Source organism: Aureobasidium namibiae (assembly GCF_000721765.1).
Source record: "Aureobasidium namibiae CBS 147.97 unplaced genomic scaffold scaffold_1, whole genome shotgun sequence".
Taxonomy (NCBI): Eukaryota; Fungi; Ascomycota; class Dothideomycetes; order Dothideales; family Saccotheciaceae; genus Aureobasidium; species Aureobasidium namibiae.
In genome coordinates this window covers 100403-121491 of record NW_013581208.1, presented here as the reverse complement: position 1 = coordinate 121491, position 21089 = coordinate 100403, and the positions used below count along the sequence as shown (strand labels likewise).

Genomic DNA, 21089 nt, shown 5'->3' with positions numbered 1-21089 from the left:
GCACCGTGTTTGCTTGACTACCGCGGGGTGCTATTGTACGCGAGTGGGTTCCGTCTATACCAAGCGTCTTGTGGCGCTAGGGAGTTGCTCCTCGGGGTCATGTCAGATAGGACCCTTGCGTGCTGTGGAAGTGCAAGAATGACAGGTCCGGATGCCTAGAGCTGCGAGAGACACAACGGACCGTATCCAAGCCCCGAGAGACCCGGCTTAGCACACATGATAGGCATGTGTGTTGACTATCATATCGCCGGTTTCCTTCCCTTGGGCACATCATTCCTGGGCTTGCGTTGGTCCTCTTGATCGCAGGCCAAGCGCTACTCTACGTCTACGTAACACCGGAGCTGCTCATTGGGCTTCTTGACCGGCAATAGCATAAGGCGGAAGTCGACAATCTTGGCTCCTTCGCAGTACCCACTGCTCTCGGCGACTAGACGAGCGGAAGACATAGAATGTACACAGCCAAGAGATGGAGAGAGCCCCAAGCAAAGACATCGAACCAGTCATGATCCACCCACCGGCGCAGGTTTAGAAAAATGATCCTTGTCTGAGATCGAAGTTTCTGCAGGTCAATTTATTAAATCTCCCCACCAGCCACAGTCAAGAGTGTGGCATTTTTTCCAAATCGATAAATGGAAAAACTTCATCTCTCCAAGAACGCTCCGACGTTCCAAAAAAGAGTGGAGAGAAAGTACAGGCGAGGGCGAAGAAAGGACGCGCAATCCCGCGTCATACCCAAGAGATTCTCATCTAACCCGCTGCACCGCTTGGACAGCCCGTGATATAGTGACAAAGGATAGAGAATAAGGGTCGACGAAAACCACAATAATCTTGTCAAGGATGAAGAGAGAAAGGGTCTCTTGCGATCGGGATCTCCGTACTTCGTTTAGCAGTGGTATATCGGTCTTGCTCCGCTGTGTGCCTTACGGTAACTAGGACGTGCTGCTGGTATCCACTGTCGTAGAGGAGAAAGGAGACAGGACCGCACCGGGCAGATACGTGTCACGGCGGAAGACAGAGCAGCTTGGCGTTGTTTGACACTTCCGGAGCGCGGTGTCACTTCCTCCTGTGACGTCCTTAGACTCACTTCTATGGATCTCGAGGGCGAGGAAGCAGACTCTTGTCAACTGAATCGCTGCATAATGCACATGTACCGTTGGGCGAACGGAAAGCTGGAGTACAGTAGCCAAAACTATACATAGCATCCAGAGCACGCAGCATATCCACTCTTGACCTCCTGCGCAGCTTGGTTGAATGTTGACGAAAAGGTTAGCTTTCTAAAAGATTCGAGACCACAACATCTCGATCCATAAGGTAGACTCTACTCTGCTGGGAAAGAGCTGAAACATAGGATCGAGCTCTAACAAAGCAAAATTGGTCGTTGGGTGAAGGGAAAATCGACTATCCAAATTTCCGCTTTTCGGCGTCTCCGGAGCAAAGCGAGGGCTCAACACAGAAGGATTACAACCAAGACACGACGATCGATGGATGATGTGGCATATCACAGGGGACGAGACTGATATGCAACCTCCAAAGAACTAATGATTCAGCGATAAGCTGCCGAGTCAGACAAGCTGATGAACCGACCTCTTGGAAATGGCCCGGCGGTGAGTGGCGCGAGCGTCCGGCAAACGGCGGTCGTCTATCAACCATCTACCGGGACGCGACCCAAATCCGTAGTGCGCCGCCTCGTCTCGGCGCACCGCCACACGCATGTAACGGTCTTCGAAGACGCGATCGATGATTCAAGGTAGTAGTGGCGTCACGCAGACTTCATGCGCCGTTTGGCAACGGCGAAGATGGCGGATAAAAACTAGCCTGATATCCGTTGACCCTTACTCCTCACAGGCTGAGTTAAAGATATGAAGCGATGGTATCAAAGGAATACGGCCGTAGATTTGCAGATCCTATGGACTGAAAGAACGAAGAGTTTGCTATTCGAGGAGAGACCATTCCGATGACCATCCTAAACGGTCGGGTATTGTGTGCTGGTAATCGATTGCAGGGAACAAATGAGAGAAGAAATGAGAAGATAGAGGGACAAAGAAGGGTATCTCAAAACAGACAGGCAGACCCTTGAGCACCCGATATCAGAAAACTTTCCCGAGGTCGCTGAACCACTGTATACATTGAACGAACAGATCGTCCTTAAGTATCCGCGCCGGAACAAAGCAAAGGAAAAGGTATCAAAAACATTAGTAGCCACAACAGTAAAACAATCAAGGAAATCAGAAGCAAATTCTTGCTGGAGGGGTATAGCTCGAACCAACACAAGGAAAAAGTCCAATGGTGAGAAAGGACAGGGGTATCTCAGATCGCCTGATCTCTGATCAAAGGCGGGGATAGGATTATCCTTCAGTCTCCAGGACCCAGGCGGCAGGGTGATTCGTGAAAGGTCATTATCGGCGAGTTTGGTGATAGTCTGAGCTTTAGTAGACAAGCCTGAGCTCATATCCTGAGGAGGGTGCTGGCCTGGATTGCCATTGGCTCTGGGCTGTGTCGACTGTTGCAAATTCGGCCTTCATGTCTTGACCTTCGGCCAACTCGCGAATCGCGTCGTCGTCCATGAGAATTTGAATTCCCTTTTGGTTGACACGAACGGCTCGAACAACCTTCTGGGGCTCAATGCCGAATTTCGCGGCGGCTACGCTGACGAATTCGCTGAGGTTTCTTTGTAGAAGGTAGACTGCCCGGTAGTAGGTGTCCTCGGAGGTCTTGCCCTGCACTTTGGACTGCAAGTAGAAACAGGCAACTATGTATTCGTCAGTCATCGTGTCGATTTGCAAAGGAAAGGATATAACCTTACCAGGCTTGTTAGTGCGCTCGGGGGGAGGCTGGTAGGCAGAATCTACGCCAACGGCTTCGAACCAGCCAGCGAAAGTGCCGCTGGTGGGCGAGTGAGCTTGCATCTTGACTGGTTGATCAGGTGGGCTGGCCAAGTGTTGCGGGTTAGAGGACTTGAGGTCCATGGGTGCGACTTGAGAGTTGCTACGTCCCCACTCGGTAGAGTTGACGCGCGAAGGGGGTCCAAAAGCGCTTGGACGACGGAAATTCGACGGAAGCGATTGGTTGCTTGGGGTAGGTGAAACCATTGCAGAACTGGTCTTGCTCTGGCCATCCCACATGTTTGTGTCGTTGGTATCAACTCTGGTCAGGCCTTGAGTATCGCCAGATAAACTGACTGGGTGAAGGTCTGGGTCGTCTTCCTCTGCGCCTCTCAAGAACAAAATACTGATTGGACGAGTGGAGCCAAACATATCTTGCAGCCCAATAAGCTTCACCTGAAGATCTTCCTCAGCAGAGGTTCTTCCAGTAGAAGCTGTGGAGGACATAGACCAGGTCCTCTTGTGCTTGGGTACCTTTCCAGGTCGCGCAGGCATTGCGTTCGGCTTGGAGATTGAGCCACTTCTCTTGCGCTTGCTCGAATCTCTCATGCCGGACTCAATTTGCGAGATTTGTTGGTTAAGCTTATCGATCATTTTCTTGACATGAGCAACATCGTTTGAGAGCTTGCGTTCGGCACCGTGGTCGCGGAAAAGCTTTACTCTGCAGTAGCACACTTCGTGCGCGGGTTGTTGAGATGGCGACATGGAGTCAAGCAACAGCTCGGTCTTTGTGCACAGACGGACAGGAATGCCTTTGACACCCTTTGAGTGGCTGAAATCGGTCGAGAGGAAGTTGAAGCGGACAGAGATGGGACACTCAATACCTTGAGCATTGGGCGATGGGCTCCACGTCACACAGAAGCCATCGAATGAGGAGGATTCGAGTTCCAGCTTGGGTCGGTTGAGATCGTTTGATTGGTTCTGATCGACAAACTCGACGGCTTGCAGGCGGCCGCCGCGTTGGTGAGCTTCATTGGTGCCACGACCTTCTTTCCAGAGCTGCCAGCAGGCTCCAGGGCGCGCTCTTTGTGAGTCCTCTTCGAAAGACACACGGACGAAGGTACGGTATTTGAGTTGGCCAACGACGGAATGCTGAGGCGCTGTGTCATGGACATTCAGCGTGTAGGCTTGACCCTTGTTGAGGTAAGTAACAGGGATCTCGTCGGCAGTCTTGACCATTGCGGTCGGCGCATTGAGTGTAACGCGGTAACGGAAGTTCTCACTCGATGGGTGTTGAGGGAGAGCGACGAGTGCAGCGTTGCTCATGTGAGGAGGGAACATGGGATCGACGTGAGACTGGTTAGACATCTCGACGTCAAGGTTCATATCACCACCGCACATAGGCGAGTCAGCAGCCTGGCTGTCAAGTTGATCAAATACCGGGGCCTGGTGTTGGAAGTTCTGGGGTGGGAAGGTGGGCTGGTGGTGCATTTGGAAGGGGTGGGATCCGAAAGGATTCATGTGATGGTGGTGATGCTGCTGCTGTTGTTGTTGTTGTTGTTGCTGCTGCTGCATTGCATGTGCAAACGAGTGCATGTGCGCAAGCTGAGGAGCATGAAGGGCTGACGTGTCAGATGTGGGCATTGACAGCGGAGTGTTCAAGCCCAGACTAAATCCTGGAGTATGGAGGTCACCTGCTTGCGGGTGGTAGAGGGTGTTTGTGCCACCAGGGGTGGGGGTGTAGTAGCCCGGGATGTGGTTCGCAAAGGGGTTGAACGACGAGCTGTTGACATCCAGGCCTGAGGGGGTGAGGCCGGTGCTGCCAAAGTTCCATTGTTCCGTCGAGGATGCTCGAGGAGTAGGGTCAGCATCTTTGATGTTGTGATGCTCGGCGAATTGTCTGTGATGGCATGATTAGAGTTTGGGTGCTTACAAGTGGAGGAAAGGAGGAGCTGGCTGGGTGAGTGGGGAGGTGGAGAAGAGAAAACATACCGAGGATTCAGAGTCGCGACGTCGAGGGCATTCAGCGAGGGCGCATTGGCGTGGGCTTGCGAGGTGTTGGGGTTGAACTTGACGGCGTCGAGGTATGGCCTGAAGCTCTTCTGCAGTTCGATGCTCGGCTTTTGCGAGCTTTGTCTGCAGCAGCAATAACAAATCATGTCAGCCACGGGATGCGCGCGAGGATTCTCAGCCAGCTGTGGCAGTGTGGCTCGCTCTTACCTGTGCTCGAACATGGTTGTCGGACGCTCACCATGCAATGTCGATAGATGTCGAGGTGTTTAGGGCGCCGAGTGTGCGAGCGCGAGGTGAGGAAGGTGCTTATGTGAAAGATCGAAGACGACTCTTGCGGACTGGCTCGTCACCAGGTAGGTCGATGAAACAGCGTGCAATAAGGGAAAGGCGCAACCACAAGCCACAGGATGCGCGCCGTTTTAACTGCAGGCTGAATTGTGGCCCGACCAAAACTTACGCTACCAACATGGAAGCGACACGACCCAGCCTGTCCCGTGCTCTGCCGATGCCTTCGCTTGCGCTTGCTGCACTGTTGACCACCATCGCTCGATACACACACGTAGCGACCCTCTGCCCGTGTGCCTCGCACATCTCCTGCGCGCTCACTTTTCGCTGTCCCAAGCAGAACCATATCCCAGTCAGCGCCACATCTAGCCACATGGCTGTGCAAAAAAGCACCCTCGACTGCCGAACTCGTCAACAGCCCATCCTCCTCGTGCCACACTTTTGCTTTTTTGCTTCGGATCGCTTGTCGCTCACCCATGCACGCTTGCAAAAACGGAAAGCGTGTGCCCTCATGTGGCTGGAGTCGCATCCCCGCAAAGGCTTCCGACGCTGACTCAAGCTCATCAACCAAATCTTCGATCGAGTCCTTTCACAAGCAACGCGGCTCGATCACCATCCCTTCTTTCTAAACTTGAAGCACCGTGTCCGATTTCAACAGCCTTGAAGCTTACGAGTACAGCGCATCGAGCCAGCAAATTCAGCTAGCTAGCACGCACTCGAGACTCGCCGTCTTGACCCTTGTCCCACGGCCTCCTTCTCATGCCATTCACTGCTTGTCGCGTTTTGCAATCGTTACGAAAGGCAAAGCGGACTGCTGACCTACGTGACGTAGCTATATCTGGGAATAGCACCATGCTCCGTACAATCTCCTTGGATCGTTTCTGTCTCTGCATGCTATCAAATCTCACCCTGCATCAATGGCGGATGCACTCTGCGATGGTAATTCGCCGATACAGCCACAGTTGTTTTCAATCGTTGACACGGTGCTGCCGCTCTGCCATCGGCAATATGCTCTTTCTATTCTAGAAGATGCTCTCCTCTGCCGTCTCTCTGCTCAAAGCAATTTCCCTTTTGCAACACCAACCGAAATTGAGATGTGCTTGTCTGCTGCTAGAGCATTGGGACTTTGGTAAGCCACTAACATCATGCGCTGAACGAACCTTATCGCTATGTCGTTCCATCGCATTATTACCACAGACATTGTAATTGCGCATGGCCTCCCCCCAAGGGTCAACACGCAGACCGAAAGAAAAACAGAGCACGTCCTGCCGTATCAAACGAGCGCTGTCAAGAAGTGCAGCTTTCGTCATCGGAACCTTTGGCGCTAAATGGCCCCGCTTCGCACCGTTTGAGCTGTCCAAACGGCGCTTGGCTTCCTCACTCTCGCGAAAGCCACCTAAGCACCACACGAGTGCAACAGCTCTCGAGGCATCGATCAGCGAACGAGTTGGTCCGCAACATTTCCGAGAAGCTTGTGATTTGCCGATCTTTCCCCCTCTCTGCCCCCATGCGTCTGCCACAGCGAAGTGGCGGTGGACAGCGCAGCATCACGGAGTATCCACTCTCCCGGAACGCTTTTTTGATCTTCGACGCAACCCGAAGATCCTGCGATGTGCCTGTGACCAGAGTTGCGTCGGTGGTCGCGACCTCTTCGTCCAGTGATCGAGGGTGGGCATGAACTTTGACGTCTAAGGTTGGCTGATGAGACGAACCATCTAGCGCAGCGGGCTCCGGAATGTGGCTTGACGAGCAGCACGTCGATTATTACCTCAAGTTTGTGCCACACCTCACTCGCCACACCAACCGCTCCGCTGCTGACCTTATCTATCTCTGTGGCGGTGCAATGTCGTTTCGCTCACCCCTCTTCTGCAAAACTCTGTGAGAGGATGTGGCAGGTGAGTTTGTGGCTGTGGCTGAGCAGCTGTCACATTCGTCACGCCTTTGCACCACTCTCGATCCGCGCTCCAGGCCCTTCCATCCCAAACTCCCGATTGATTCGATGAGAGCTTCCTCTGCGGGAGATTTGCTGCAACCCGAAATCCCAGCGCGGAAGGTTCGGTACGAGAGAGAGGGGTGTGGCTGTCCATATTATCACCCGCTGAACAGGACATGGTTGTCAACAACCTCATTGAAGGTAATCTCGCGTGCTTGCTGCATTTACCCTGTTCGATCCTTTCCCAAAGAATGTCCAGAGTTTATCATCATCATCGTCAACGTCGGTGGTTGGTGCCTGGTTCTCAAGAACAGAGATCGAAGGGGGGATCTACATCTCGGAACCTCGAAGACTCCCATTGATCGCGCGTATTTGGAAGCACTCGCGCGTTGTAATCAGCGACTAGCACTGGTCGAAAGGTGTAACGCAATATCACTGGCGACAGCATCCAAAGCATGAAACTACAATGACCCTCAAAGCAAACAGCGTCGCACAGTAGCACTTTATCTGTTGCTTGCACTTACGTCTCTATTCCCCCTCATCTTACATCTCCACCATTAACTGACATCTGCTATTGAAACTGTGTGGAGATTATAGTAGCTAGTAGTTCTTTTTGCGTTCTGTTGGAACGCAATCTGTACTCTATCTCCACGATGCGAGCAATATAGTAGTGATAATGACGCGGCAGGGAAAGTGGAATGTAGGGCGTGGAGTCAGCCCTGATAGTAGGAAGATGCAAGTGCCATATTGCGGCTCAGTGGTACTCTTACGGAGTAGATAGTAATCATTCGTGCTTGTATTAGCCCTATGTATGATCAACTATGAGGTGTGAGGGGACTGCGGTCATTGCAAAATGTGTGGAGAGCCACTCCGAACCACTGTACCTGCGCATTGTTACGAGACCTGCAGCACAAAGGGACATCTGTACCATGTGTACGCGTAAACCCCCCCCCCCCTTTTCTGCAGACGGCGGTTGTCGAGACACGTCCAATGGAGACAACCGCCTACACACAGCGAATCCAAACCCCTCAAACATGGGTGCCTATGCTCTGACAGCGCAAGTAGAAGTGAAGTTGTGTGTATTGCACATTCTATTGGTTCCAGCTCTTTTTCCCCCCTTCGAGGCGACTCGAGAAGACAAGCCACTACAATCTGATTGATGGAAGGTATTGCACAGCCACATCAATCAATCTTTCTTTGACCCATGCATGATTGTGCCGTCATATTCCATCTGTACTGAACCACATGACCATAGGGTTGCTTCCAGCCCTTCGAGGGATTTTGCACATATCTTATTACCCATGCGATGAACCCATACTCTTGTCATACCTTCTATTATAGAGCTTCCTGATATGATTCCAGGCAACGTGCTGTGCAGGGTTTGTGTGCTCTTCGCCTCATGCGTTGGCGTGATACGACGCACGTAATTCTGCTGATGGCTTTGGCGAATTGGATGGAGCAGCAGCGCGAGCAGCAGCAGCAGCAACCGCCATGTTTACATCGTGCATGCTACCGTAGCGACCGGAATGGCGCTGACTGCTACCGAAATCACCACTGCCTCGAAGACTGGTTGATTGGTGAGGACTGTCCAGATGGAAACTTGATCTCGAAGTTGCTCTGCTGTGGTTCGAGTCACCCTCAGGGGCACGGATGGCAGTGAGGAAGCTTGACGACGAGTCTTCTCTTCTCGGTCTTGCTAGAGATGGGTCAAAGACTGGACTGGGTATCTTGGATATGCCTAGAAACTCTGACATAGAAGTCCTGACTGGAGATGACACAGCACTGTCTGCAGCCAGGGTGCCAGGGCCACCATGTATCTGGTGTGCAGCAAAGTGGTCAACCGACGTACTTCTTTGAAGAGGCGAAGTCGCGGCATGTGGATGTCTAGCTTGTACAGGACGATTGTCATCATTGTACTCAGAAGAGAATTTGCGTGCATGTTTCAAGCGCAATGACTCTGGACGACTTCTTGTGGCGCGAGGGGTGAGCCGTTCAGTGCTTCCAGCTTCGAATGACGGCGCGCGAAAGCCAAAAGAGTCGACTGGATGAGACTCATTGTCGATGGTATCGTCTTGTTGAAACAATGGTCCATTGACGTTGGTGACAGTTGCTGCTTTCTCTTCACCGACTATCTCTGCACTTTCTTGCTGGACGTACTCGTTCTCAGATGAGTCAGTATCAGAGAGGGTTGTTCGACCAGCCAGCATTTCGAACATCGAGGCCTGAGAAAGGCTCGTAAAGTCCTTAGGGCTGGGGGGAGATTCAAAGTCGCTGTAGTGGTTGGTCGTAGAGAATTTGTGTGATAGTATGGCCATCTTTTGCGATGGGGATACGGGACGGGCTCGGCAAGGCACTGGCAATGTTAGTCTTGACTTATTTGGATGAAAAGGTATTCTCGGCATACCTCGTTGACTCCTTCTGGCAGCTTCTTGTCTCTTCTCGTCTTCGATCCTCGTTCTTTGGAGGAACTCGACAAGAGTCTCTCTGGAATCATCGTTTGTGTTGGTACCAGATGCAGTACGTCGTCTGTGCTCCTTGCGCAGCAGACTCCCTCTTCTGGCGCGCATGACTTCCGCCACTCCTTCCTTATCCTTCGAGATGATGAGTTCGAGCCTCTTGACTTCAGCTTGGTACTCCTCTCTTTCCTGTTGCCATCTCTGTCGCTCGAGTTCCAACTCATGGTGTGACGAAAAGCGAGTTTCAACTTCGTACTTTAGCTTGCGCACAAGAGAGGCGTTTTCGTCGCGAAGATTGCGGAATCCTTCGAAGATCATGAGCAGAGGTGAGTTGTTTTTGACATCTAGAGGGCGATAAGGCTCGGCGATCAAGGTGCGCATCATCGAGTCCATGATTTGGTCTGGGTCAGGCTCACATCCCTCAGGCCAAGTTTGACAGGGCGAGGAGATGGTATCCTTGACAGAAGTGCGCTGATCGGAAGACCAGAGGGATGATTTACCGTGAGTGGCGGAGGGACCGAAGGACCTGGGGTGGAAGTAGGAGCTGATCTTGGGTCGCACCTTCTTGCGAGTCGAGCCAAAGCCGCTTGTGATGTCTGGCTCCGTCTCGTCTTGCTCGCCAACAGGCAGGAGCGTGTGGGAGAAGGCGGGCTGGATTCTCCTGCGCCATTGATAAACATCCGCCATGTTGAATGGTTGAATGCGATGAGCGGTCGATCGAGGTGAGTGAAGATTATGGCCAAGAACAATGCGGATGCAAGCCCCAAGGGGAGTGTTGCGAGGAACACGCGATGTTCACTTGAACAAAGCAAGCGTTGATTCATGGACGGAAGGCGCGACTATGCATGTGGACTTGCCTTTTGATGATAATCTTTTGAACTTTGTAATACGCGCATAGCAATGAACAACACAGTGATGCAAGAACGATTGGTTTTTCTGTTTGAAGTGGTAATGATGAAATTGTCACATACATAATTATGCAATGCTAAGAATGAGAGATGTAACCCCAACTCCATGCACATGTACCCGATGGATGACAGGTCAAGTGTTTGGTAATGGTGGGGTCGTTGATATTGGCACGATGGAAAATCCTTCAGCAAATTCTGCATGGAGATCGCGAGTTGCTGTACACACTTATGCCGTTGTTGTTTCTGTTTTGGAGTAGATGGATCACGTTGGAAGGTGGAAGTGGACGAGAAAGTAGAGGTGGACCAGGACGATGGGCGACGGGACCGAAGGGCGCATTGCACAACCAGATTCGTGGCATTTGTCGCAAGAGGAGTCATCTTGTGCTCCTTCTAGCAAAGCTTCCATCCCATAACACTAGACGCCGATTTTTGACTTTCGTGATGTGGTTTGATGCGTTTATGCGGCCTCGCGCTTGCCCTCCTTGACCTCCTTCTGCAGAGGCTGTCAGTATGGCGTCCGTGTGGTGGTGGTGGGAGCTACGCCACGTACCAGGGCTCTCATGGTGCCGTGAAGAGCATGTCTGTGGTTGCGTCTGAACTTGGGGTCGGTACCCTTGAGCGAAGGGTATCTGTTGGTCTTGGGCTTCTTGATACTGTGCGTGTCGTCGTGTCAGTCGATCGTTCTCATCGGTCTGGTTGCTGTTCGAAGGGTGTCGTCGTAGGCGATTTCGCTGCGTACCCGTTCTTGTGGGCCTTCTTGGCCTGGTTGTGCTGCGACGAGTTCTTGGACTCTGTAGAATTTTGTCAGCATTTCATCAGCATGTCTATCGGCATGCGGTCGCAACTTACTGGCCATTGCGACGTCTGTATGTGAATAACTGGTCGAGGTTGCTGGATCTCCAAGGTTCGCACACTGAAGTCGCCCAATTCTGCGCACACGGCTAAGCGAGTGGCCTTGGCAGCGCACGGCCCCGCATCAGCAACTTCACTTTATAATCATCACTCTTCGACAGCTCGAGATACAATAAATACATGTCCAGTCGATCTATAAGCAGATTGGACTGTTCAATTGACGAGAGGTGCTCATTTGGCGGATTTCGCCTTGTGTTATCCAGATCTGTAGCTGGAATACCATGATACCATGGATTTCGTGGCACTTCAAGCGCTGTCAGAGTAAGGAAACAACCTTCTGCAACAAAATATTCGCAATCGATCGATCACTCTCTTCGGAAACGAGATTGAGTGGAATTGAGCATGTATCAGTAGCGTTAGAGAGATAAATGGTTCAATTATGTGTCGTAGCCAACATCTTATTGGCTTTCGAATCGCTCTGGCACCCAGAAAGTTTCTTAACGCGACATCCTACTCCACCAAATCTAATAACTAAGACTGCAGACACATTCGCCCACGACTATGAGCAAGGATTTCGACCACGATTTCAAGTATGTTAGTTGAATTCCATATGTTGCTTGGTCGACAGAGCAGGCTTGACCATATATGTCACTAGTCCAAGAACCGGATCAAATCACAATCACTCTGTGGTCAGCATACTACTTGACTGATGTCATGTTTATGCCCAAATCCTCGAATCCACAAAAGATATTGGGATTAGTCTTGAAGAATGGATCATCACATAAGTCGACGGCAAAGACAAGTCTGGCCTGCTGTATAGATTTATTAGCGATAGATCAAGATACCAAAGGTTAATCACTGCTTAGGACCATCTGTCACGAGGGACTAATCTGCTTGTCACCGTCGATACAGTCTGATCGGTTTTCAAGTGGTCGAATTATAGAACATAGCAAACTCGTACGGGATATATGGTTAAGATGAAAGAAAATGATATACGCCCAAGAGTACAAGGTATAAACACAATAAAGAACCACTTCTTCACTCCCATTCTGTGAATCACTGTGTGCGTGATGTCTCCTCTACCGCCCCGGTCCGGATGTCTCTCGTATCCGGCTCATTATTTTTGGTCAAATAATAGCTAGCTGTCCCCAATGCGTGAGACTGTTCGTGCAATCATTTAATTCTTGGCGGACTTGGCCATGGTGTTGAGAGCAGAGCCGTTCTTGAACCACTCGATCTGGCCCTCGTTGAAGGTGTGCGAAAGCTTGATCTCGTATGACTCGCCGTTCTTGGGGTGGACCTTCATGGTCATGGGCTTGCCAACGGCGAGCTCAGTGCAGAGGAGGTCAACCTTGTCGTCGGGGTTGAGCTTGTCGTAGTCGGCAGGCTCGGAGAAGGTAAGAGGAAGCATACCCTGCTTCTTCAAGTTGGTCTCGTGGATACGGGCGAATGAACGGACAATGATGGCGAGACCACCAAGGTGGCGGGGCTCGAGAGCGGCGTGCTCACGGGATGAACCCTCACCGTAGTTCCAGTCACCGACGACGACCCAGCGGATACCCTTGGACTTGTAGTCACGGGCGACACCGGGAACGGTGCCGAACTCACCAGTGGTGTAGTTCTCGATGTTGTTGGCCTCTCCGTTGGCAGAGTTGATGGCACCAATCAACATGTTGTTGGAGATGTTGTCCAAGTGACCACGGTACTTCAACCAGGGACCGGCCATGGAGATGTGGTCAGTGGTGGTCTTGCCGTGAGCCTTGATCAGGATGGGGAGGTCAGTGGCGTCCTTGCCGTCCCAAGCGTTGAAAGGCTCGAGAATCTGGAGACGGTCAGAAGTGGGGGAAACGGCAACGTTGACCTGAGAGCGGTCCTTGGGAGGAGCTTGGTAGGTATCCATTCCCGGGTCGTAGCCGTTGGCGGGCAGACCGTCACCGGTGGGGGCCTTGAGCTTGAACTCGTTGCCGTCCTTGTCCTTGAGGGAGTCGGTGAGGGGGTTGAAGTTGAGGGTACCGGCGATGGTCATGGCCACGACAAGGTCGGGGGAGGTGACGAAAGCGTGGGTGGCGGGGTTGGCATCGTTACGCGAGGTGAAGTTACGGTTGTAAGAAGAGACAATCGAGTTCTTCTCGCCCTTCTTGACATCGCGACGGTCCCATTGACCGATGCAGGGACCGCAGGCGTTGGCAAGAACCATACCACCGAACTCCTCGAAGGTCTGGAGCTGACCATCGCGCTCAATGGTGGCACGGATCTGCTCGGAACCGGGGGTGACGGTGAAGAGGGCCTTGGCCTTGATGCCGTGGTCGAGAGCATCACGGGCAATGGAAGCAGCACGAGACATATCCTCGTAAGAGGAGTTGGTGCAAGAGCCGATAAGACCGACCTTCATCTCCTCGGGCCAGTTGTTGGCCTTGACGGCCTCCTTGAACTTGCTGATGGGGGTGGCAAGATCGGGGGTGAAGGGACCGTTGATGTGAGGCTCGAGCTCAGAGAGGTTGATCTCGATGAGCTGGTCGTACTCGGCGCCCTGGTCCTCTCTGAGCTCCTTGGCGTAGGTGCGAGAGAAGTCACCGATCGACTTGCGCTTGGTGGCGTTCAGGTAGTCGTACATGCGGTCGTTGAAGGGGAACAGCGAGGTTGTGGCACCAATTTCAGCTCCCATCTTGAGGTTTATTAGCAAAAGAAAAATGTATGGAAGCGTTGTTCAGCTCACGTTGCAAATAGTTGCCATACCGGTAGCGGAGATGGAGTCGACACCAGGGCCGCTGCAAAAAAAGTTAGCCACAACCACATATTATTTTTTGCTCAGAACAACACTCACTGGTACTCAATGATAGCTCCAGTGCCTCCCTTAACAGTGAGAATACCGGCAACCTTGAGAATAATATCTGAAAAGAAAGTTAGCATGAAATCCAGAAAAAAGTTTGGAGACCAAAAACGCACCCTTAGGAGTAGCCCAGCCAGACAGCTCGCCAGTAAGCTTGACACCAATGACCTTAGGGGCCTTGAGCTCCCAGGGAAGGTTGGCCATAACGTCGACGGCGTCAGCACCACCAACACCAATGGCGGCCATACCGAGACCACCAGCGTTGGGAGTGTGAGAGTCAGTACCGATCATCAAACCACCTAGTTTTCGAGGTTAGTCTATGCTCGTAGCTTCTTTGTTTTGTCATGATACTAACCGGGGAAAGCGTAGTTCTCGAGGATGATCTGGTGAATGATACCGGAACCGGGCTTCCAGAAACCGATGTTGTACTTGGCGCAGGCAGTGGACAGGAAGTCGTAGACCTCTCTGTTGATGTCCTGAGCGCGGGCAAGATCCTTCTCACCGCCGATCTGGGCCTCAATCAAGTGGTCACAGTGGACACTGGAGGGGGTAGCGACCGAAGGCATGCCGGCGGACATGAACTGCAGAATGGCCATCTGGGCAGTGGCATCCTGGCAAGCAACACGGTCGGGACGGAGCTTGAGGTATGAAACACCACGCTCGATCTCCTGCTCGTGGGGGTTGTCAAGATGCGAGTAGAGGATCTTCTCGGCGTAGGTAAGAGGACGGTTGTTCATACGCTGGCGAACGATGCTCAGGTTCTCGCTCATCTTGGCGTAGTTGATGTAGTTGCCGGTCTCGAAGTTGGTCATCTCGACCTTCTTGGCGAGAGGCGAGTCGCCGACAGTCGCAAAGGCGCGACGGCCCAGCTGTAGAGCTTGTCAATGCCATGATCTGTGAGAGAAGAACAAGCTGTGAAGGAAACCTACCAGCTTGCGCGCTGCCAAACGAGCAGACTGCATTGTGATAGTCAACGGCGGGGAAGCTATTGACAGTGACCTAGGTGCCTATACGGCTAAGAGAAGGACACGGGGAGGTGGAGAAAGGTGGTGAAGCGGAGAGGTGTTGATGGGAAGAGAAGACGGTAGAGTTATTTAAGAGAAGATAGCGCACCGAGTCCTCCCTTGGCCCTCGGTCACAGCGACCGGCCTCATCAAAACTGCTCCTATTGGTTCAAAAGCACGAGCCAGCCTGGTCTAGCTGTTCGTTTTACACACCCCCGCCGCCTTCTGTGCTTTTTCGCTTCCGCCTCAGCTTGCTTGCCTGTCTAGATCAATCCTCATTCGCTGCTTGTGTTCTTCTGACATCAGATGGCGGTCCATATCTGCTCTCTGATCGTGATCCTGATTTGCATCCCTAGCTCCTCGAGCTGTCCTGCGTGAGCTCTACCCAACCTTCCAGGGGCTCTGCCATGGCCAGCTCTCGAAACAGCTGCCACCTGCCGCGTGCGGGTGCTCGCGTAGCCGTGCCGGTAAACATCGGAGCGCTCCGTCTATTTATTGGTTGGCGGGTGGCTCCAAAGCACTCTCGCTGATTGTTCGGTCGGCAAGACAAGAACTCGGCCGGCTCGATCGGCTGCAAGCAATTTTTTCCTAAAGTTGGAGCCGATGGCCTCGCATGTGACTGTTTGGAACAGGTACTTGACGAATGGTCTCGATGCTACTGGGTCATATCCCCTCCCTACCAGCCATTCAGAACTTATCTGTAGATGACTTACCATTATGCGAGAAGTTTTGATCTCAGACCTACTTCCACACAGATGAATTACAGACAGTGTTTGATAAGAAATACGTCTTTTTGGAATAATGTCGATGGGTTGTTGTCTGATGTGTGATAGAGAGAAAGTGCTTGGCAAGGGCTGTCTAAAAATTCCATGCGGCTACCATCAACTTTCTTCAGAGTCTTGAAGCAACCAACAACTTTGCGTGACCACGGCAACTACGACTGACACTCCACCTCTTCGCCGAACCAGCACCAAAAATCCCTCCAAACCTCAACAGGAAGCCACGATGCCTGCCATTCGCGGTCAAGACTCGAAGAAGAAGACTCGCCGTCACACGCGCGATCTCGATCAGATCCACGACGACATTCACAAGGAGAAGCATTTGGAGAAGTACAAGAGCACAAAGGCTGCAGAAGACCTGCCTGGCCTGGGACAATTCTACTGCGTAGAGTGCGCCAAATGGTTCGAGTCTGAAGCAAACTTGACCGCACACTCCAAGGGCAAGCCTCACAAGCGCAGGTAAGACTCTATAACAACTCGCAAGATCGCATGTGCAGCACTGACATGTATCGCAGAGTTCGTGCGCTCAAGGAGAAGCCTTACTCGCAGAAGGAAGCCGATGCTGCCGCTGGTCTGACCTGGACAGACAACGGCAAGCCCAAGGTCGACGACCACGAGCTCGAGATGGCCGAGGCTACCTGAACAGCTGCCTGGCATATGTCCGCTGCCCAGAAAGTTACAGACAATCACCATGCGCTTCCATCCCTCAGGTCGCACTGAGATCCACTCACCACGGTAGTGGCCGCGTCGTGCCCTTCAGAGAAGAGTTGCGACTTCGAACATATACAGCGACCGCTTCGGCGTTTGCAGTCAATAGCCACTGAACTTCCCTCAGTTCAAATCGGGTTGGTTCACATAGGGCTCTGGTTTCAAGAATGGCTCATTTGCTTCACCTTGAACCTCGGGTGACCCCGGTTGGGAACAAACGATACAGCCGACGGTCCAGAAAATCTCGTTCTCCGCTTTGCGGATATGACTTACCGTGGAAAAACACATACCGGCAACATCATTGCCAAGCGGTGGTAGCGAGGAGCATCGATAGAACATAATAATTATGCATTCGTAACTTTGTAGTCGCGATGTTTGCTCAAGACAATCAACTTACCTCAAACAAATTATTCTGCATCAGTGACTCATGTATCCAATCAATCATGATCGCTTTGTAAGCGCTCAATCAACACACCGTGCAAACAGCGAATAGTAGGTGAGTTGCTGGTGTGACAATGACTAGGTGTCTGCCTAGGAGCGTGTTGCTGCCTGAGGTCCATCAACTACAAATTCTGTGCCAGACGTCCACTCCAAACTCAAAATATTATAACATCCAAACCACACAATATCATCACACCAAAGACTACGATTATCAATCCAAAAAGCAAAGAAAGACACACAAACACAGCAATAATCTCGCGACCATGTCATTCCAAAAAGTCGAGCTCTACGGCGGTGCCATGACCGTCGACCTCCCCTCCAACTTTGCAGACGTCAGGTACGAAAAGACTCGCAGCGCCTACCAACCTCTTCGCTTCCGACTAACTCAAGGAAAAAAAAAACAGCCAAATCAGACAAGTACCCGATAACCAAGAAGTATACCTGGACAAAGATGGCCTCTCAAGCATTGTGTTCGATATCTTGGAGCGAGTCGACAAACCTGATCTCGATGCTTCAAAGTATCATCTAGAAGATGTCGTCGAGGATGATATGAATGCAACAAAACTCTGGACTTCGAATTCTGCCGTGTTGAGTGAATTGCCGTGAGTCTGATCTCTTATACAATATCTTCATCCACCCAGAAGGGGGACCTCTGAGCAGTTCTTTCGCTCTCTCATACTCTTCCCCAACAAACCCCAAAAAACCTCTATCTGACCACATCACACGCAGACCCCAAACACCAGCCTACACCCTCTTTGCCACCCACACAGCATCTCCCGATGCCATATCCCGCGGCAAAGCCCCCGACTTCACCGGCATCCTACTCACCCTGATCCGCTTGGAAGCTCAGCAAACCGACCTAGTCATCTGCGTCAACGTCCCTCACGTCGACGGCGAATACAACAAAGACGACGTGGACCCCTCGGCTGGCAAACAGGGAACTATGCTGGACGCAGCAACTGCCTTCCGTGATCGCATCTTGCAAACTTTTGAAATCAAGGACTGGGATCTGTTTGTTCAGGAATGATTCGAGGGATGCCCTGAGAGTATGTAGTTTGATCGACAGTGCTGCACCAGTGGAGGTTTATACATTTGGGTTTGGTGGAAATAAACAAACAAACAAAGTATGTAGAACACTCCGAAGAAACAGAAAACGGCATGGGTATCATGAAATGCAAAGAAAGAAAGAGCTGGGACATCCATCCATCCATGCATTCGAACCAAATCACTCGCTGTCCAACGTCACAACCTCCAATGCCTGTGTTGGCGGCGTTATGGCACCCGCACCCAAATCACCTTTGGCCTTCTGATCCCGATACTTCTGACCCAACGCAGCCATGACTTCCTTGTGAGGGGCTCCTGCCATCTCCTGCTTGAGACTCGCAAAGTTTGCTTTCACGAATGCCGCATAGCTGGTGGGACCTGCCTGTTTCCTCGGCACTGGCTTGGTCTGAGCGAGTTTACCGCGACAGACACCACAAGAGTGACGAGCTGGGTCGATGCTCTTGGAATGGCGTTTGAACTCATGGCTGCACATGTCGTTTGTGCATGTCCAGATGTACTTGTAGTCGATGTGGTAGGAGTGCTTGGTAGTGACTTCTACACCGCGATGGCCAAAAGCATCACTGCACTTTTTGCCCCAGACCTTGAATTGGGCACCGTGAGGTTGATCTTTGATGTTGCTGACCATGAAGTTTGCGAGATGGCAGAATTCGTGGGCTACGACGTTCAAGAGGCGTTCTTCGTCGTTGATGACTTTTTCGGCGAGTTCGATGGAAGCGTGGTTCTTTTGTGTGGTTCTAAGGGTTCCGTCTGGATTCTTGTGTTTGGTCGTCTCGCGCTTCCAGTTTGCTCTGCCGGCTGTCGAGTTTAGTGTTTTGCTCCAGATGAACTTGACGCCGCCGGTCGTTGCAGCCAACTCGCCAATCTTGCCTTCGGTGATCTTGTCGTCGAGCTCAATGAAGAAGTCTTGGACAAGTTTGTGTTTCCTACTCTCAAAGTCTTTCTTTGCATCAATCTCGGCGCGAGTTTTCTTTGTGGGGCTTTGCAACTTCTTTGGCGATGAAGAAGGAGAGTCCGAGTCTTCTAGCAGCGCTGCACGAATCTTCCTTGGTGACATGAGAGGCTTCTGGGGTGAGTATTCGTCGTTCCAAGTGTTCACTGCGTGAACGTTCCAGAACTCTTCGAAGTTTGGGGCGTGAGGGGGTGTGGGAATGCGCTGTTTCTTTTTGGATGGAGATACGAGGCGTGATTTCGATGGCGAGACTGGTGGGGGAGTGGCTGGTCGGTCTAGCACAATCGGACGTGCCGCTCGAGGAGGAGAGCTATCGGCCATTGAGTTAGTGAGTGATGCATGCGCTGTTTGTTACAAACAAACTTACAACTTGAGGATGGCGAGATTGTCGTTTTCCTTGTCTGAACCGTCAAGGTCAAGTTGAAGCAATTTCTGAGTGAGGTCGTCGGAAGCTTTGGCAGTGAAGGGTTCCTTCACTGGCCTCTGTGATTGCTTGCTTGGAGGAGTATGGAAGACATCTTCGTCCGAATCACTCGAATCCAAGGCGGGACTCCTCCTGCCAGCAACGAGTCTGCGCCTCGGTTTGTTCACCGCTCTTGGAGCGGCCACAGATTGCTCGTCCTCTTTATCACTCTCACAGTGTATGCTCTCCTCGACATCTTGTTCCTCGACCTCTTCATAACTCTCCTCGGATTCCGAATCTTCTAGACGTGGAAGTCGTCGTGATGCCGGCTTCGCCCTAGCAGCCCTTGACTTGGACTCCCTGATCTTTGTGTCCAGCTCCTTCAGCGCGGCTTGTCCTCTCGGCTGCAACTTTGGCTCTGTTGCTGATCTTCTGACCTCGGGAGCAGATTTCAGCTCGGTCAGCGGTTGACCGGACGTCTTCGCTCTGGTCGAGCGCTTTGTGGGTGCATTTGTAGTAGTATCGTCGCTTTTTAATCTCGTTGTCTTCTCAACTGTCTTCCGAGGTGCCAGACGGGGAACTGTGAGTTTCGAGGCCAAGAGCTTTGGCGCATTGAGTGCGGGCAGTCCCTTGACATGTTTGTTGATGAGCGCATCCAGTTCCGGGAGGTCGTCGCTGTCGCTGTCGTGCGCATAGCGAGAGGGAGCAGCCATCTTGATTGCCATTTTCTGCGTCGCTTGATGCTATCTCTACAATCGAGCTATCGCGTCGAAGCAGAAAGCCAGAATGTTTGCAAGCTGCGGTTGGCACGACAACGCTGCGAGAATCGGGTCTCCGCTTCGAGTTTGCTCCGATCTGTGACTTGCAGACCGCTCTCTCGTCTTTGACATCTCATCTTACAGATCATGCACACCTGCTTCCGCGGTTAGTCGCATATGGAAGCTTGGACAACTTATCCGTCTTCTTTCGTATGTCTTCTCTGCGCGGACCAACATTATCATTGCTCAGCTGAGGTTACGATCTGCGCATGTGATCGGTTTGGTTCGCACTACCAAGTCGCTACCATGACCCTGGCGGTGCTGGCTACGAATGTGGTTGCCAGCCAATATACATGAGATCGACGGTGCTCGGCGCTGTACCAGAGTTATCGAAATTGCTGCCAAAACAGTGTCAGTCCTGTCGAGTCTGTACCTTTCGGTAGCAACACGAGCTCCAACACATTGGTCCACTGGAGTTCTAGGTTGGTTGCTGACGGCTCTAAGGCATGCACGCAATCTGCAGGTCGTGACAGTGAAAAAAGAAATTCAAGATAGATGAAAAAAAGAACCGCTCGTAGCGGTACATGCGTTATTGTCCTTCTATTGCCATGAATCGCAGCAAATGCAGGGGTATCAATCCGAAGAGAAAAAACCAAAAATATCCAGCGCCCCGAAGATCCATATAGCAATCCCACAAATGCTCCAGCCTCCCAGACCTCTTCCCATATAAACACCTGCCTATCCCAGAGGCTTCTCGTCCAATGGATGCGCCAAGCTTGCCCACCGGTCAATATTTTAATATATACAGATATCGCCGACGGCCAACTCCTTCTTATCCGCATGCTGACCCTTTCCCCAATGTATACATTAAGTCGACCAGATC

General features: G+C 51.8%; 7 protein-coding genes across 7 annotated transcripts; 2 read left to right on the top strand and 5 right to left on the bottom strand.

Annotated features, from left to right (window-relative positions):
* Positions 1–2426: 2426 nt before the first annotated feature.
* On the bottom strand, positions 2427–5056 carry M436DRAFT_68538 (uncharacterized protein; the record flags this gene model as incomplete). Its single annotated transcript, XM_013576725.1, has 4 exons — positions 2427–2749; positions 2804–4722; positions 4815–4958; positions 5043–5056. The coding sequence occupies 4 exons, from the start codon at positions 5054–5056 to the stop codon at positions 2427–2429; spliced, it is 2400 nt and encodes a 799-aa protein (XP_013432179.1).
* A 3430-nt stretch (positions 5057–8486) lies between these two features.
* Positions 8487–10196, bottom strand: M436DRAFT_32671 (uncharacterized protein; the record flags this gene model as incomplete). The annotated part of the gene is made up of 2 exons (XM_013576086.1): positions 8487–9406; positions 9458–10196. Coding segments are annotated over 2 exons (1659 nt in total), but the record flags the coding sequence as incomplete, so codon positions are not given.
* A 678-nt stretch (positions 10197–10874) lies between these two features.
* On the bottom strand, positions 10875–11273 carry M436DRAFT_77222 (uncharacterized protein; the record flags this gene model as incomplete). Its single annotated transcript, XM_013576867.1, has 4 exons — positions 10875–10910; positions 10968–11070; positions 11157–11208; positions 11267–11273. The coding sequence occupies 4 exons, from the start codon at positions 11271–11273 to the stop codon at positions 10875–10877; spliced, it is 198 nt and encodes a 65-aa protein (XP_013432321.1).
* A 1173-nt stretch (positions 11274–12446) lies between these two features.
* On the bottom strand, positions 12447–15061 carry M436DRAFT_34818 (putative mitochondrial aconitate hydratase; the record flags this gene model as incomplete). The annotated part of the gene is made up of 6 exons (XM_013576112.1): positions 12447–13934; positions 13986–14037; positions 14094–14160; positions 14216–14398; positions 14455–14968; positions 15029–15061. 6 exons carry the CDS (start codon positions 15059–15061, stop codon positions 12447–12449), a joined length of 2337 nt encoding a protein of 778 aa, XP_013431566.1.
* A 1047-nt stretch (positions 15062–16108) lies between these two features.
* M436DRAFT_36643 (uncharacterized protein) lies at positions 16109–16524 on the top strand (the record flags this gene model as incomplete). Its single annotated transcript, XM_013576436.1, has 2 exons — positions 16109–16341; positions 16398–16524. 2 exons carry the CDS (start codon positions 16109–16111, stop codon positions 16522–16524), a joined length of 360 nt encoding a protein of 119 aa, XP_013431890.1.
* A 770-nt stretch (positions 16525–17294) lies between these two features.
* M436DRAFT_68533 (Mog1p/PsbP-like protein) lies at positions 17295–18058 on the top strand (the record flags this gene model as incomplete). The annotated part of the gene is made up of 3 exons (XM_013576724.1): positions 17295–17368; positions 17436–17633; positions 17761–18058. 3 exons carry the CDS (start codon positions 17295–17297, stop codon positions 18056–18058), a joined length of 570 nt encoding a protein of 189 aa, XP_013432178.1.
* Positions 18059–18256: 198 nt separating this feature from the next.
* M436DRAFT_35478 (uncharacterized protein) lies at positions 18257–19366 on the bottom strand (the record flags this gene model as incomplete). The annotated part of the gene is made up of 1 exon (XM_013576226.1): positions 18257–19366. The coding sequence occupies one exon, from the start codon at positions 19364–19366 to the stop codon at positions 18257–18259; it is 1110 nt and encodes a 369-aa protein (XP_013431680.1).
* Between the last annotated feature and the right edge of the window lie 1723 nt (positions 19367–21089).